This window comes from Salmo trutta, chromosome 18 (assembly GCF_901001165.1).
Source record: "Salmo trutta chromosome 18, fSalTru1.1, whole genome shotgun sequence".
Lineage (NCBI taxonomy): Eukaryota > Metazoa > Chordata > Actinopteri > Salmoniformes > Salmonidae > Salmo > Salmo trutta.
The window spans coordinates 12,625,899-12,639,820 of NC_042974.1; the positions used below are offsets into that span (position 1 = coordinate 12,625,899).

General features: G+C 42.1%; 1 protein-coding gene across 4 annotated transcripts in view; it reads left to right on the plus strand.

Annotated features, from left to right (window-relative positions):
* Nucleotides 1–717: 717 nt before the first annotated feature.
* LOC115152843 (pecanex-like protein 2) overlaps nucleotides 718–13,922 on the plus strand; it is a 34,822-nt gene continuing 21,617 nt past the window's right edge. Inside the window, exons 1-9 of one of the 4 annotated variants that reach the window (XM_029697717.1) lie at nucleotides 718–1,135; nucleotides 6,111–6,313; nucleotides 6,461–6,578; nucleotides 7,534–7,570; nucleotides 7,951–9,090; nucleotides 12,479–12,608; nucleotides 12,722–12,882; nucleotides 13,071–13,149; nucleotides 13,273–13,408. In XM_029697717.1, coding sequence (XP_029553577.1) covers nucleotides 983–1,135; nucleotides 6,111–6,313; nucleotides 6,461–6,578; nucleotides 7,534–7,570; nucleotides 7,951–9,090; nucleotides 12,479–12,608; nucleotides 12,722–12,882; nucleotides 13,071–13,149; nucleotides 13,273–13,408 — 2,157 coding nt within the window. In that variant the 5' untranslated portion in view covers nucleotides 718–982. The remainder of the gene's footprint in view (nucleotides 1,136–6,110; nucleotides 6,314–6,460; nucleotides 6,579–7,533; nucleotides 7,571–7,950; nucleotides 9,091–12,478; nucleotides 12,609–12,721; nucleotides 12,883–13,070; nucleotides 13,150–13,272; nucleotides 13,409–13,922) is intronic. The other 3 variants (XM_029697715.1, XM_029697714.1, XM_029697716.1) reach the window with 3 other exon arrangements.

Consider the following 13,922-nt stretch of genomic DNA (forward strand, 5'->3'; position numbering starts at 1 on the left):
ATCTTCTGTATACAACACTGATTGGCTCAAATGCATTAAGAAGGAAATAAATTCCACAAATTGACTTTTAAGTAGGCACACCTGTAAATTGAAATGCATTCCAGGTGACTACCTCATGAAGCTGGTTGAGAGAACGCCAAGTGTGTGCAAAGCTGTCATCAAGGCAAAGGGTGGCTACTTTGAAGAATCTCAAATATATCATATATTTGGATTAGTTTATCACGTTTTTGGTTACTACATGATTCCATGTGTGTTATTTCATAGTTTTGATGTCTGACGCTATTATTCTACATTGTAGAAAATACTAAAAATAAAGAAAAACCCTTGAATGAGTAGGTGTGTCCAAGCTTTTGACTGGTAATGTATATTATAGACATTATGTAAGCCTTTTATCATGATTATTATTATAAGAACTCATGCATTAATTTTCTGAAATGCATTATGTACATATATGCACGAATTGAATGTGAGACTGTGTTGTCCATTGGGACATTGCGTGATTTATGGCCTATTTGTGCTTTATATTCAATCATCAGGATAGTACTTAAAAAAAAATATATATATATTGTTTATTTAATGTTCGTCCCAAAGAAGTGAAAAACATTTAATGTTGATTTACAGTCAATTTTAAATGGGAAATTACGTCAATAACCATAAGGTCGATTCAATTCGATTCAGGATCAGCTCATACACCGCATATGAGGGTTAGTAACGCAGCACTGTATAACTGCTCGTGCTCTCTCAGGATTATAACAGCTCGTGCTCTCTCAGGATCTGCGCATCTTGGACCCACGAAGAGAGGATTAGAGACAGCCGCCCACCATGTAAAACCTGACATTCGGATGGAATGATGCGGCGAGTAAATCGCGAATGATAGTTTGATAGAACCTGAAGGCTTAGATTTTCAACATGGTAGAGGCGTAATTAATGGGCTACATATGCATTGGTACATCGTTTGTAGAATCCATCGCAGTTGAGGAGGATGGGCTCGCAACTGGTACAGACTTTGCGTCAAGGGGTTTGGGCATCATTGACCGGAGGATGGTACCATGACCCGGACCAGAACAAATTCAATAACTCCTGTCACCTCTATTTGTGGATGTTCCTTCTTATGTTGCCACTATTACTACATTTGGTGAGTAAATTAAATCGAAGGCCCAGATCTTGTGTAGTCTAGGCTATAAGGTGTTAGTACGCTGCCGCATCACGGAGAGTTCTTTTAGTTTTAACAAACACGGTTCTCGTGGAGAAACATTCCAGTCTCATTTTTATTTAGAGCGATATTTTTATCTTCAGCACTGAAACTTTTCCGCTTATTTATTAATGAATTGTATTGGCAGAAAATGGAATTGTCGCATTTGGGACGTATGTCTGCCACAGTGATGAAAAAGCAGAGAATTCCAAGCATTGTAACACTGACTACACAGCGTTCGTTAAGACAAGCGGCAGCACAGCTAAACCGTTTCTCCCTTTTGGATGTGATATTAAGCCTACAGCAGGCACTCATTCGCATTTGAGCCAATTTGTGTCTAGTGGGCCTAGGTCATGAATGCTGTTTGGTTTTGGTTTAATTTAGTCAATATAGCCTATATAATTATTTCGGGCACCAGATGTGGGCTCTTTAATGTGTCCCTTTATTGCCATCGTAATGGAATTGCATCTATTATCTTGCAGGAATGCTATACACTTATCAGACCTACTATGTTTCAGAATAGTACCGCTTGTCTGCTTAAATACATGAGTGGTTTCAATCAGTAAAAAACCCACAAAGTTTGTTTCATAGTTTATTTAGAATTCATTTGATAAAAAAAGGTCCAACAACATATGAACTGTTCTGAAGACCAAAAGCCTTCTGGTTATTTGTGCAGATGTTAAAGTGATGGAGTACTGTCATTGTTATGTAATGGTGTAATATTGTCCCACCTCTAGCCATTTTCAAGCAGATTAGTTTTGTCCTCTATTTCAAGTTCTTATTTTATTCTCTATATCATAGAATGTGAGATTGTGTCACTTCATAAGGGCCAGAATTTCTATTCTCTTGATTTCTCAGAAAATAGTTGTAGAAGTGGATAGGTCGACTTGTCGAATGACTCTTCTCAGAATGTAGCTGAGGAGCCAAATGACCACATTATATGGGTGGAGCATTGACTTGTCAATCAGATCATCATAGGCAATAGTTTTTCATTATCGCCTTTGGCTGTTTGAGCATAATGTTACATACAGTTGAAGTCGGAAGTTTACATACACTTAGGTTGGAGTCATTGAAACTCGTTTTTCAACCCCTCCACACATTTCTTGTTAACAAACTATAGTTTTGGCAAGTCAGTTAGGACATCTACTTTGTGCATGACACAAGTAATTTTTCCAACAATTGTTTACCGACAGTTTAATTCACTTATAATTCACTGTATCACAAATCCAGTGGGTCAGAAGTTTACAAACACTAAGTTGACTGTGCCTTTAAACAGCTTGGAAAACTCTTGAGAATGATGTCATGGCTTTAGAAGCTTCTGATAGGCTAATTGACATGATTTGAGTCAATTGGAGGTGTACCTGTGGATGTATTTCAAGGCCTACCTTCAAACTCAGTGCCTCTTTGCTTGACATCATGGGAAAACCTTTGGCGATGTCATCTACAAAATAGCCTCCAACACCCTACTCTGCAAACTGGATGCAGTCTATCACAGTTCACTGGTCACGATAACAACACCCACCCGTAGCACGCGCTCCAGCAGGTATATCTCACTGGTCACCCCCAAAGCCAACACCTGCTTTGGCCACCTTTCTTTCCAGTTCTCTGCTGCCAATGACTGGAACGAATTGCAAAAATCGCTGAAGCTGGAGACTTATATTTCCCTCAGTAACTTTAAACATCAGCTATCTGAGCAGCTAATCGATCGCTGCGGCTGTACATAGCCCATCTGTAAATAGCCCATCCAATCTACCTACCTCACCCCCATATTGTTTTTATTTACTTTTCTGCTCTTTTGCACACCAGTATTTCTACTTGCACATCATCATCTGCTCATCTATCACTCCAGTGTTAATTCTGCTAAATTGTCATTACTTTGCTACTATGGCCTATTTATTGCCTTACCACCTCATGCCATTTGCACACACCGTATATAGACTTTCTTTTTTTCTATTGTGTTATTGACTGTACGCTTGTTTATTCCATGTGTAACTCTTTGTTGTTGTTTGTGTCACACTGCTTTGCTTTATCTTGGCCAGGTCGCAGTTGTAAATGAGAACTTGTTCTCAACTAGCCTACCTGGTTAAATAAAGGTGAAATAAAAAATAAATGTAAATAAAAATATATCAGCCAAGACCTCAGAAAAAAAATTGTCGACCTCCACAAGTCTGGTTCATCCTTTTGAGCAATTTCCAAACACCTGAAGGTACCACGTTCATCTGTACAAACAATAGTACGCAAGTATAAACACCATGGGACCACGCAGCTGTCATACTGGTCAGGAAGGAGACGCGTTCTGTCTCCTAGAGATGAATGTACTTTGGTGCGAAAAGCGCAAATCAATCCCAGAACAACAGCAAAGGACCTTGTGAAGATGCTGGAGGAAACAGCTACAAAAGTATCTATATTCGCAGTAAAATGAGTCCTATATCGACATAACCTGAAAGGCCGCTCAGCAAGGAAGAAGCCACTGCTCCAAAACCGGCATAAAAAAGCCAGACTACAATTTGCAACTGCACATGGGGACAAAGATCGTACTTTTTGGAGAAATGTCCTCTGGTCTGAAGAAACAAAAATAGAACTGTTTGGCCATAATGACCATCGTTATGTTTGGAGAAAAAAGGAGGAGGCTTGCAAGCCGAAGAACACCATCCCAACCGTGAAGCACGGTGGTTGCAGCATCATGTTGTGGGGGTTCTTTGCTGCAGGAGGTACTAGTGCACTTCACAAAATAGATGGCATCATGAGGCAGGAAAATTATGTGGATATATTGAAGCAACATCTCAAGACATTAGTCAGGAAGTTAAAGCTTGGTTGCAAATGGGTCTTCCAAATGGACAAAAAACCCACGCATACCCCAAGCATAAAGTTGTGGCAAAATGGCTTAAGGACAATAAAGTCAAGGTATTGGAGTGGCCATCACAAAGCCCTGACCTCAATCATATAGAAAATTAGTGGGCAGAACTGAAAAAGTGTGTGCGAGCAAGGAGGCCTACAAACCTGACTCAGTTACACCAGCTCTGTCAGCAGGAATGGGCCAAAATTCACCCAACTTATTGGGGGAAGCTAGTCGATGGCTACCAGAAACGTTTGACCCAAGTTAAACAATTTAAAGGCAATGCTACCAAATACTAATTGAGTGTATGTAAACTTCTGACCAACTGGAAATGTGTTGAATGAAATAAAAACTGAAATAAATCATTCTCTCTACTATTATTCTGACATTTCACATTCTTAAAACTTCTTAAGGACAGACGGAACGCCTCACCAATATCCAATGGTAGAGCGTGGCGCGAAATAGAAATACCTCAAAAATGCTATAACTTCAATTTCTCAAACATATGACTATTTTACACCATTTTAAAGACAAGACTCTCGTTAATCTAAACACATTGTCCGATTTCAAAAAGGCTTTACAGCGAAAGCAAAACATTAGATTATGTCAGGAGAGTACCCTGCCAAAAATAATCACACAGCCATTTTCAAAGCAAGCATATATGTCACAAAAACCAAAACCACAGCTAAATGCAGCACTAACCTTTGATGATCTTCATCAGATGACACTCCTAGGACATTATGCTATACAATACATGCATGTTTTGTTCAATCAAGTTCATATTTATATCAAAAACCAGCTTTTTACATTAGCATGTGATGTTCAGAACTAGCATACCCACCGCAAACTTCTGGTGAATTTACTAAATTACTCACGATAAACGTTCACAAAATACATAACAATTATTTTAAGAATCATAGATACAAAACTCCTTTATGCAATCGCGGTGCCAGATTTTAAAATAGCTTTTCGGCGAAAGCACATTTTGCAATATTCTGAGTAGATAGCTCGGCCATCACAGGCTAGCTAATTTGACACCCACCAAGTTTGGTGCTCACTAAACTCAGATTTACTATTAGAAAAATTGGATTACCTTTGCTGTTCTTCATCAGAATGCACTCCCAGGACTTCTACTTCAACAACAAATAATCCATAGTTATATTCAAATAGCTCTGTTTTTGTTCGTGCGTTCAGGTCACTATCCGAAGGGTGATGCGTGAGCGCATTTCGTGACAAAAAAATTCAAAATATTCCATTACCGTACTTCGAAGCATGTCAAACGCTGTTTAAAATCAAGTTTTATGCTATTTTTGTCATAAAATAGCGATAATATTCCAACCGGGCGACGTTGTATTCATTCAAAGGCTGAAAGAAAAAAATTGAGAATTTTCATGAACGGGCATCTCCAGTGTCACTGTTCCCAGGCTGACCACTAACAAAATCTCCTGCTGTTCTTCTCCCAGAGACAGCAGACACCTCATTCCACTTTCTGGCGCCTTCTGAGAGCCAATGGAAGCCTTAGAAAATGTCACGTTACAGCACAGATGCTGTATTTTTTATAGAGATGCAACAGAAGGAAAACAAATTGTCAGACAGGGCACTTCCTGTATGGAATATTCTCAGGTTTTGGCCTGCCATATGAGTTCTGTTATACTCACAGACACCATTCAAACAGTTTTAGAAACTTTAGAGTGTTTTCTATCCAAATCGACTAATTATATGCATATTCTAGTTTCTGGGCAGGAGTAGTAACCAGATTAAATCGGGTACGTTTTTTTATCCGGCCGTGAAAATATTGCCCCCTATACCATAACAGGTTAAATGCATTTGGCTAAGGTGTATGTGAACTTCCGACTTCAACTGTACATTACATTACAGCCTCAAATAGCTCCTCTTGTGTTAAGTCTACACACAAGATGAAGGGTTATGTTTCAGACTTCTTGTCATATTATTGAGGAAAGGGTGGGATGCACTCTGCCCAATGTGATGAAGAAGAATAAGAAGTATTTTTGAATTATTATAATTTTTTGGTCAAGATTGGTGTTTTGAGATATTGAGGGAGTTGGTGTGTTCTTTCCTCAGGCTCTTCCGCCCACCACCATGGCACTTAGTATATACTGCACCTCAGTCACCATTTTCTTCATCACCATAAAGATGGTCAACTATCGCCTCCATGTGATGTTTGATGAAGGCGACGTTGTGACCCCAAGCAGTCTCTCTGATGTCATCCAAGGTGCAGAGAATAAAAGCAACACCTCAGATTCATGTCTTCCAGCTAAATTAAGGTAAGCATGTTTATAAAAACAAAATGTATAACCAATATATTCCAAAGTATATATAGTTTGAAGTAGTGCTTTTGTCTTGAAAAACGTCATCCTTTGATAAAGGAACTACCACAGATGACCAAATACTCTCTACATCTTTCCAAATAGGAAAAGCAGCACGGTTCCTGACAGTGTTGCCATGACAATGTTGACCAGAAACAGGCCGAATCCAGTCATCCAGGTTACAGTAAAACAGACAGAGACGGACCCTGGGTTGATTGGAGTGGTTAGTGTACCATTTTAACTACTCTTGAGCTACGTTCTACCCCTTGTTATACTGAACTAAAATATAAATGCAACATGTAAAGTGTTAGCCCATGAGCTGAAATAAATATTTCATGAGCTGAAATAAAAGGTCCCTGTTAGTGAGTATTTCTCCTTTGCCTTGATAATCCATCCACCTGATGGCTATGGCATATCAAGAAGCTGATTAAACAGCATGATTATTACACAGGTGCTCCTTGTGCTGGGGACAATAAAATTATCATTACACAGGTGCACCTTGTGCTGGGGACAATAAAATGGCCACTCTAAAATGTACAGTTTTGTCACACAACACAATGCCACAGATGTCTAAATTTTTGAAGGAGCGTGCAATTGGCATGCTGACTGCCGGAATGTACACCAGAGCTGTTTCCAGAGAATTTAATGTTCATTCCTCTACCATAAGCGTCGTTTTAGAGAATTTGGCAGTACGCCCAACCAGCCTCACAACCGCAGACCACATGTAACCACGCCAGCCCAGGACCTCCACATCCGGCTTCTTTACCTGCGGAATCATCTGAGACCAGTCACCTGGGCAGCTGATGAATCTGAGGAGTATTTCTGTCCGTAATAAAGCCCTTTTGTGGGGAAAAACGAATTCTGATTGGCTGGGCCTGGCTCCCTAGTAGGTGGGCCTGGCTCCCTAGTAGGTGGGCCTGGCTCCCAAGTGGGTGGCCCACCCATGGCTGCACCCTTGCCCAGTCATGTGAAATCCATAGATTAGGGCCTAATGAATGTACTTCAATTGACTGATTTCGTTATATGAACTGTAACTCAGTAAAATCATTGAAATTGTTTCATGCTGTGTTTATATTTGTGTTCAGTATATATTATGTAATATAATTTTTTTGTTGTTTAATGAGCACCATTTCCCCCCTTTTTCTTTCCACCATCATCCATATCTCTTTCCCTTACAGGAGTGCCCAAAATCAGAAAACTTAAAGAATTCTGAAGGTACTGTACTCTCATATGTTTTTAAAACTGGTCTGATTCCCCCCTATAGCAGGAAATTGATTTTCTATTCTCAAATCTCACTGTGAGAATGAAATGTTCTTCCTGGAATGCATTGTATGGATGTAGTGATATATTGATTAGCACTCATTATGCTAGTCTAGCACATTATTCAAATTCAAATATGCTCAGATAAGCATGCCATCAGCTTCCAGTAAATGTTGTCTCATCATGTTGGTTTTGCAAAGTGTTGCTGAGAAGACCAATATCCTTTATTGTTAGTTAAGAGCAGAAATTGTAATGACTGAGATGTAATTTTTTGGTATTTATGAGTCTAAATTCCTGCCAATATGCTCTTTGTAACGTTAGTGTATCTGTTGCAGCCCAGAGTGACATTATTCCTGAGGAGAAACAACCCACAGAGAGCCTGCAGCCTGAGGAGGAGCTCTCCCCAGAGGACCTGTCTAGCCCCAACCCTGACCAGGCCACCCCTCTCCTGCTGGGGGAGCAGAAGCATGTGGCTCATAGGGAGATTGCTGATGAGGGATTTCCCTCCTCCAAGGGGAGTGATGAAGAAAGAAGAGAGCAGAAGGAGCTGGAGAAACAGCCCCAACAGGACCCCGACAACAACTCTCTAGAGGTCATTCAGGAGCATGATGACCCCCTCCCACCACCTCCTCAGAATGACCAGCCAGAGGAGACATACTGCTCGGACGAGATAGCTGTTGTCTTGGTTGACAACTCTGGCCCATCAGACCGCCTGGACGAGAACGACACAGTCAAGATCATCATCACAATGAGCTGTGATGCCCAGACGGCTGCGGAGCTGGAGGAGTCGGTCAAGCAGAGCATCCTGGAGTCTGCCCAGGCACAGATGGTCATCGGCCACCATGGAGGGGCTGCTGGCGATTGCCTCATCAAAATTCCTGTTATCACCTTTGACTCGCCTGAAGATGATGAACAGACTGGTGCAGAGAATGAAGGGGAATCGTTATCTGAGGTTGACCCTGCTCAGCTGCAGACTCCAAGCCCAGATGGCCAGATCACCAAAGAGTTGATGAGCTCTGACTCTGCCGCTCTGGACTGCCGGGACTTAGAATACAACGAGGCAGACCTGGAACACCCCACCCCCCTGTTGACCACAGCTGACAACAGCTCCTCTGGCATCGACGTTCACTCCCACCCTGATGAGAACGACCCTCCAGACCTCAATGTGGATGCAGATGGCTTCCTGCGAATCCCGTCTACGTTCAGGAAGTACGGCCCGGGGGGCAGGACACACGTGCGAGGCCTGAGCATGGACAGTGGGAAGGATGCAGTCCTCATTGCGGACAGATCACAGAACAGACAGACTACCATGACCTCGTCTAAGTCAGACCTGGAGGCCAAGGAGGGCCAGATCCCCAACGAGTCCAACTTTGTGGAGTTTGTGTCACTGCTGGAGTCCATTAACAGCACCAGAGGAGCCAGTGGAAACCCACCAGAGGAGGCGACAGAGGAGGGGGACAGAGCCGTGAAGGAAGGTGAGTTAAGCCATATGCATGGTTTCCTGTCTTTCCTGAAATGTATCTTCACGGGGGGTTCTTCATATATAGCGCATTCGGAAGTATTCAGACCCCTTGACTTTTCCCACATTTTGTTAGGTTACAGCCTTATTCTAAAATTGATTACATCGTTTTTTTTACTCTCATCAATCTACACACTATACCCCATTATGACAAAGCAAAACAGGTTTTTAGACATTTTTGCAAATGTATTAAAAATAAAAAATACACAAGTCTGGTTCACACAGACCCTTTACGCAGTACTTTGTTGTAGCACCTTTGGCACCGATTATAGCCTCAAGTCTTCTTGGGTATGACGCTACAAGCTTGGCACACCTGTATTTGGAGAGTTTCTCCTATTCTTCTCTGCAGATCCTCTCAAGCTCTGTCAGGTTCGATGGGGAGTGTCACTGCACAGATATTTTCAGGTCTCTCCAGAGATGTTCGATCGGGTTCAAGTCCAGACTGTGGCTGGGCAACTCAAGGACATTCAGAGACTTGTCCCGAAGCCACTCCAGCTTTGTCTTGGCTGTGTGATTAAGGTCTTTGTCCTGTTGGAAGGTGAACCTTTGCCCCAGTCTGAGGTCCTGAGCACACTGGAGCAGGTTTTCATCAAGGATCTCTCTGTCTTTGCTCCGTTCATCTTTCCCTCAATCCTGACTAGTCTACCAGTCCCTGCCGATAAAAAACATCCCCACAGCATGATGCTGCCAATACCATGCTTCACCATAGGGATGGTATTGGTCAGGTGTAGAGGTCGACCGATTATGATTTTTCAGCGCCGATACTGATGCCGATTATTGGAGGGCCAAAAATGATGCCGATGCCGATTAATCTGCCGTTTTTTTTGTTGTTGTTGTAATAATGACAATTAAAACAATACTGAATGAACACTTATTTTAACTTAATATAATACATCAATCAAATCAATTTAGCCTCAAATAAATAATGAAACATGTTCAATTTGGTTTAAATAATGCAAAAACAATGTGTTGGAGAAGAAAGTAAAAGTGCAATATGTGCCATGTAAAAAAGCTAACGTTTAAGTTCCTTGCTCAGAACATGAGAACATATGAAAGCTGGTTGTTCCTTTTAACATGAGTCATCAATATTCCCAGGTAAGCAGTTTTAGGTTGAGGTTATTATAGGACTATTTCTCTATAACCCATTTGTATTTCCCATACCTTTGACTATTAGATGTTCTTATAGGCATTTTAGTATTGCCAGTGTAACAGTATAGCTTCCGTCCCTCTCCTCGCCCCTACCTGGGCTCGAACCAGGAACACATCGACAACAGCCACCCTCGAAGCATCGTTACCCATCGCTCCACAAAAGCCGCGGCCCTTGCAGAGCAAGGGGAACAACTACTCCAAGTCTCAGAGCGGGTAGCGTTTGAAACGCTATTAGCGCACACCCCGCTAACTAGCTAGCCATTTCACATCGGTTACACCAGCCTATTTTCGGGAGTTGATAGGCTTGAAGTCATAAACAGCGCAATGCTTGGAGCATTGAGAAGAGCTGCTGGCAAACGCACGAAAGTGCTATTTGAATGAATGCTTACGAGCCTGCTGCTGCCTACCATCGCTCAGTCAGACTGCTCTATCAAATCAAAGACTTAATTATAACATAATAACACACAGAAATACTAGCCTTTGGTCATTAATATGGTCGAATCCGGAAACTATCATTTCGAAAACAAAACGTTTATTCTTTCAGTGAAATACGTAACCGTTCCGTATTTTATCTAACGGGTGGCATCCCTAAGTCTAAATATTGCTGTTACATTGTACAACCTTCAATGTTATGCCATAATTATGTACAATTCTGGCAAATTAATTCTGGTCTTTGTTTGGAATAAATGGACTTCACACAGTTCGCAACGAGCCAGGTGGCCCAAACTGCTACATATACCCTGACTGCTTGCACAGAATGCAAGAGAAGTGACACAATTTCCCTAATTATAAGAAATTCATGTTAGCAGGCAATATTAACTAAATATGCAGGTTTAAAAATATATACTTGTGTATTGATTTTAAAGAAAGGCATTGATGTTTATGGTTAGGTTTGGTGCAACGACAGTGCTAAATCATCACCCGTTTGGCGAAGTAGGCTGTGATTCGATGAGAAATTAACAGGCACCGCATCGATTATATGCAACGCAGGACACGCTAGATAAACTAGTAATATCATCAACCATGTGTAGTCAACTAGTGATTATGTGAAGATTGATTGATTTTTATAAGTTTAATGCTAGATAGCAACTTACCTGCCCTCGCGTAACAGGTAGTCAGCCTGCCATGCAGGCTCCTCGTGGAGTGCAATGTAAGGCAGGTGGTTAGAGCGTTGGACTAGTAACCGGAAGGTTGCAAAAACGAATCCCCGAACTGACAAGGTAAAAATCTGTCGTTCTGCCCCTGAACAAGGCAGTTAACCCACCGTTCCTAGGCCTTCATTGAAAATAAGAATGTGTTCTTAACTGACTTGCCTAGTTAAATAAAGGTGTACATTTTTATTTTTTTTTTAATCGGCCAAATCGGTGTCCAAAAATACCAATTTCCGATTGTTATGAAAACTTGAAATCGGCCCTAATTAATCGGCCATTCCGATTAATCGGTCGACCTCTAGTCAGGTGATGAGTGGTGCCAAACTGAGGAGTGGCTTCCATCTGTCCACTCTACCATAAAGGCCTGCTTGGTGGAGTGATGCAAAGATGGTTGTCCTTCTGGAAGGTTCTCCCATCTCCACAGAGGAACTCTGGAGCTCTGTCAGAGTGATCATCTGGTACTTGGTACCTCCCTGACCAAGGCCCTTCTCCCCTGATTGCTCAGTTTGGTGGGCAGCCAGCTCTAGGAAGAGTCTTGGTAGTTCCAAACTTATTTCATTTAAGAATGATGGAGGCTACTGTTTTCTTGGGGACCTTCAATGCTGCAGACATTTTTTGGTACCCCTCCCCAGATCTGTCCCTCGATACAATCCTGTCCTGGAGCTCTACGGACAATTCCTTCGACCTCATGGCTTGGTTTTTCCTCTGACATGCACTGTCAACTATGTGACCTTATATAGACAGGTGTGGCCTTTCCAAATCATGTCCAATTAATCAAATTTGCCACAGGTATACTCCAATCAAATTGTAGAAACATCCCAAGGATGATCAATGGAAACAGGATGCACCTGAGCCCAATTTCGAGTCTCATAGCAAAGGGTCTGAATACTTATGTAAATAAGGTATTTCTGTTTTTTCTGTAAGTGGCTCTGGATAAGAGTGTCTGCTAAAATGTAAATAACATTTTATCAGAGAAGCTATTGTCTCTGTTGTGTTTTAATCATTCTTTACTGGTAAAATTGAAAAGGGAAGTTGTTTTTTCAGAGGACGTCACTGACGCTAACACAGAGACAGAGAGCCAGCAGGAGCATCCAATCCCTCCCAAAACTCTGGCCACAACAGAAACCCTCCACACCATCCCTGAAACACAGATCCCCATTGTGTCTCCAGACAGGTAAACCTTGTCAAATGTCTCTTAGATTTTAAGGCCATCATCACAATTGACATTCTTTTGTTCTTTAATCTGATCTTTATTGTAAATTAATAAATGTTTTGATCGTTGTACAGTTTGTCCTCTACTCTCAGTCCCCAGACAGACCAGGATAAAGAGCCAGACTACGACTTCCTGCCCTCCCAAACATCTCAGTCAGAGAGCTCCATGCTCCAGGTCATATGCAGACCAGAGGCCGCTAACAAGGAGGACACCTATACCTTCCATACAGTCCACAGTAAGTGCAAAATGTTGTGGTGTGACGTAAATTCACTGAAGACTACAAACTCGTTACAAACCCTGGATAATGTAGTAGTGAATTGTCTGTGCTATTATTGCCCAGCTATTGTATAACATAGTGTATATGACTTATGTCACATCAGGTAGGTGTTTTAAACTTGAAGTTCTGTCTGTTCTCTATTCAAGGAGACAGACCTCGTAAGCTGTATGCTGAGAGAGCACTAAACCTACCCCTGGGAGCTGAACTTATCACAGGCAACATGTGGTGAATTTTTTTATTTGATATGTAATATTTGTATAAAGTTCTTGTTGTGTTCTATCCATATTTGACATTTTAGTATTTTAAAACTTCAGGTACCTTTACATGTCGTCCTTGTCATGTACCCAGTGATCTCCTGTCCACTTCCTCCACCTCGGAGTACCAGGACGAGCTGGCGGGCCCACACACAGACTGCCCCTTCCAGCGCCGCATCATCCCTGCACACAGGCTCCGGCCTCGGAGAACGCACCCCGAAATCTTTCAGGTGAGCACACCCCTTTCTCCCCTCCCTTCTTGCCCTCCACCCATTCCTCCTCCCCTTCCCCCTCACAAAATCTTCCAAGTGACGTTACCCATCCTCCACCCCTTCACCCCCCCCCTTCCCCTCTCCTTCCCACTCCACCCATAAACCAGTATTCGTCCCAGACAGTGGGCGCAGACAGCCAAGGCCAAGCAGTGGTCTGAATCAGCACTGCAAATCAGAGTGCTGGCCATTCATCACACTATAGCAGGGATTCAGCCACGGGCTTATTGTTTCTTGAGCAGATGGTCAGCGGGCCGGAACATAATTACAAATCATTTGTAGACTGCAAATTGACCGCAAGAAGTCCAAACAGATATAATATTTTACTAAAACATGATCATTTCAAACCTTGCTTCAAACCTGCGGGCCACCAGTTGGGGGATCCTACACTGTAGTGACTCTGTGAGCTGAACAGTGTCTGTCTGCCTGGCTCAGACATCACATAGCTCACCGTCCCTCTCAGCAGCTAATTCAC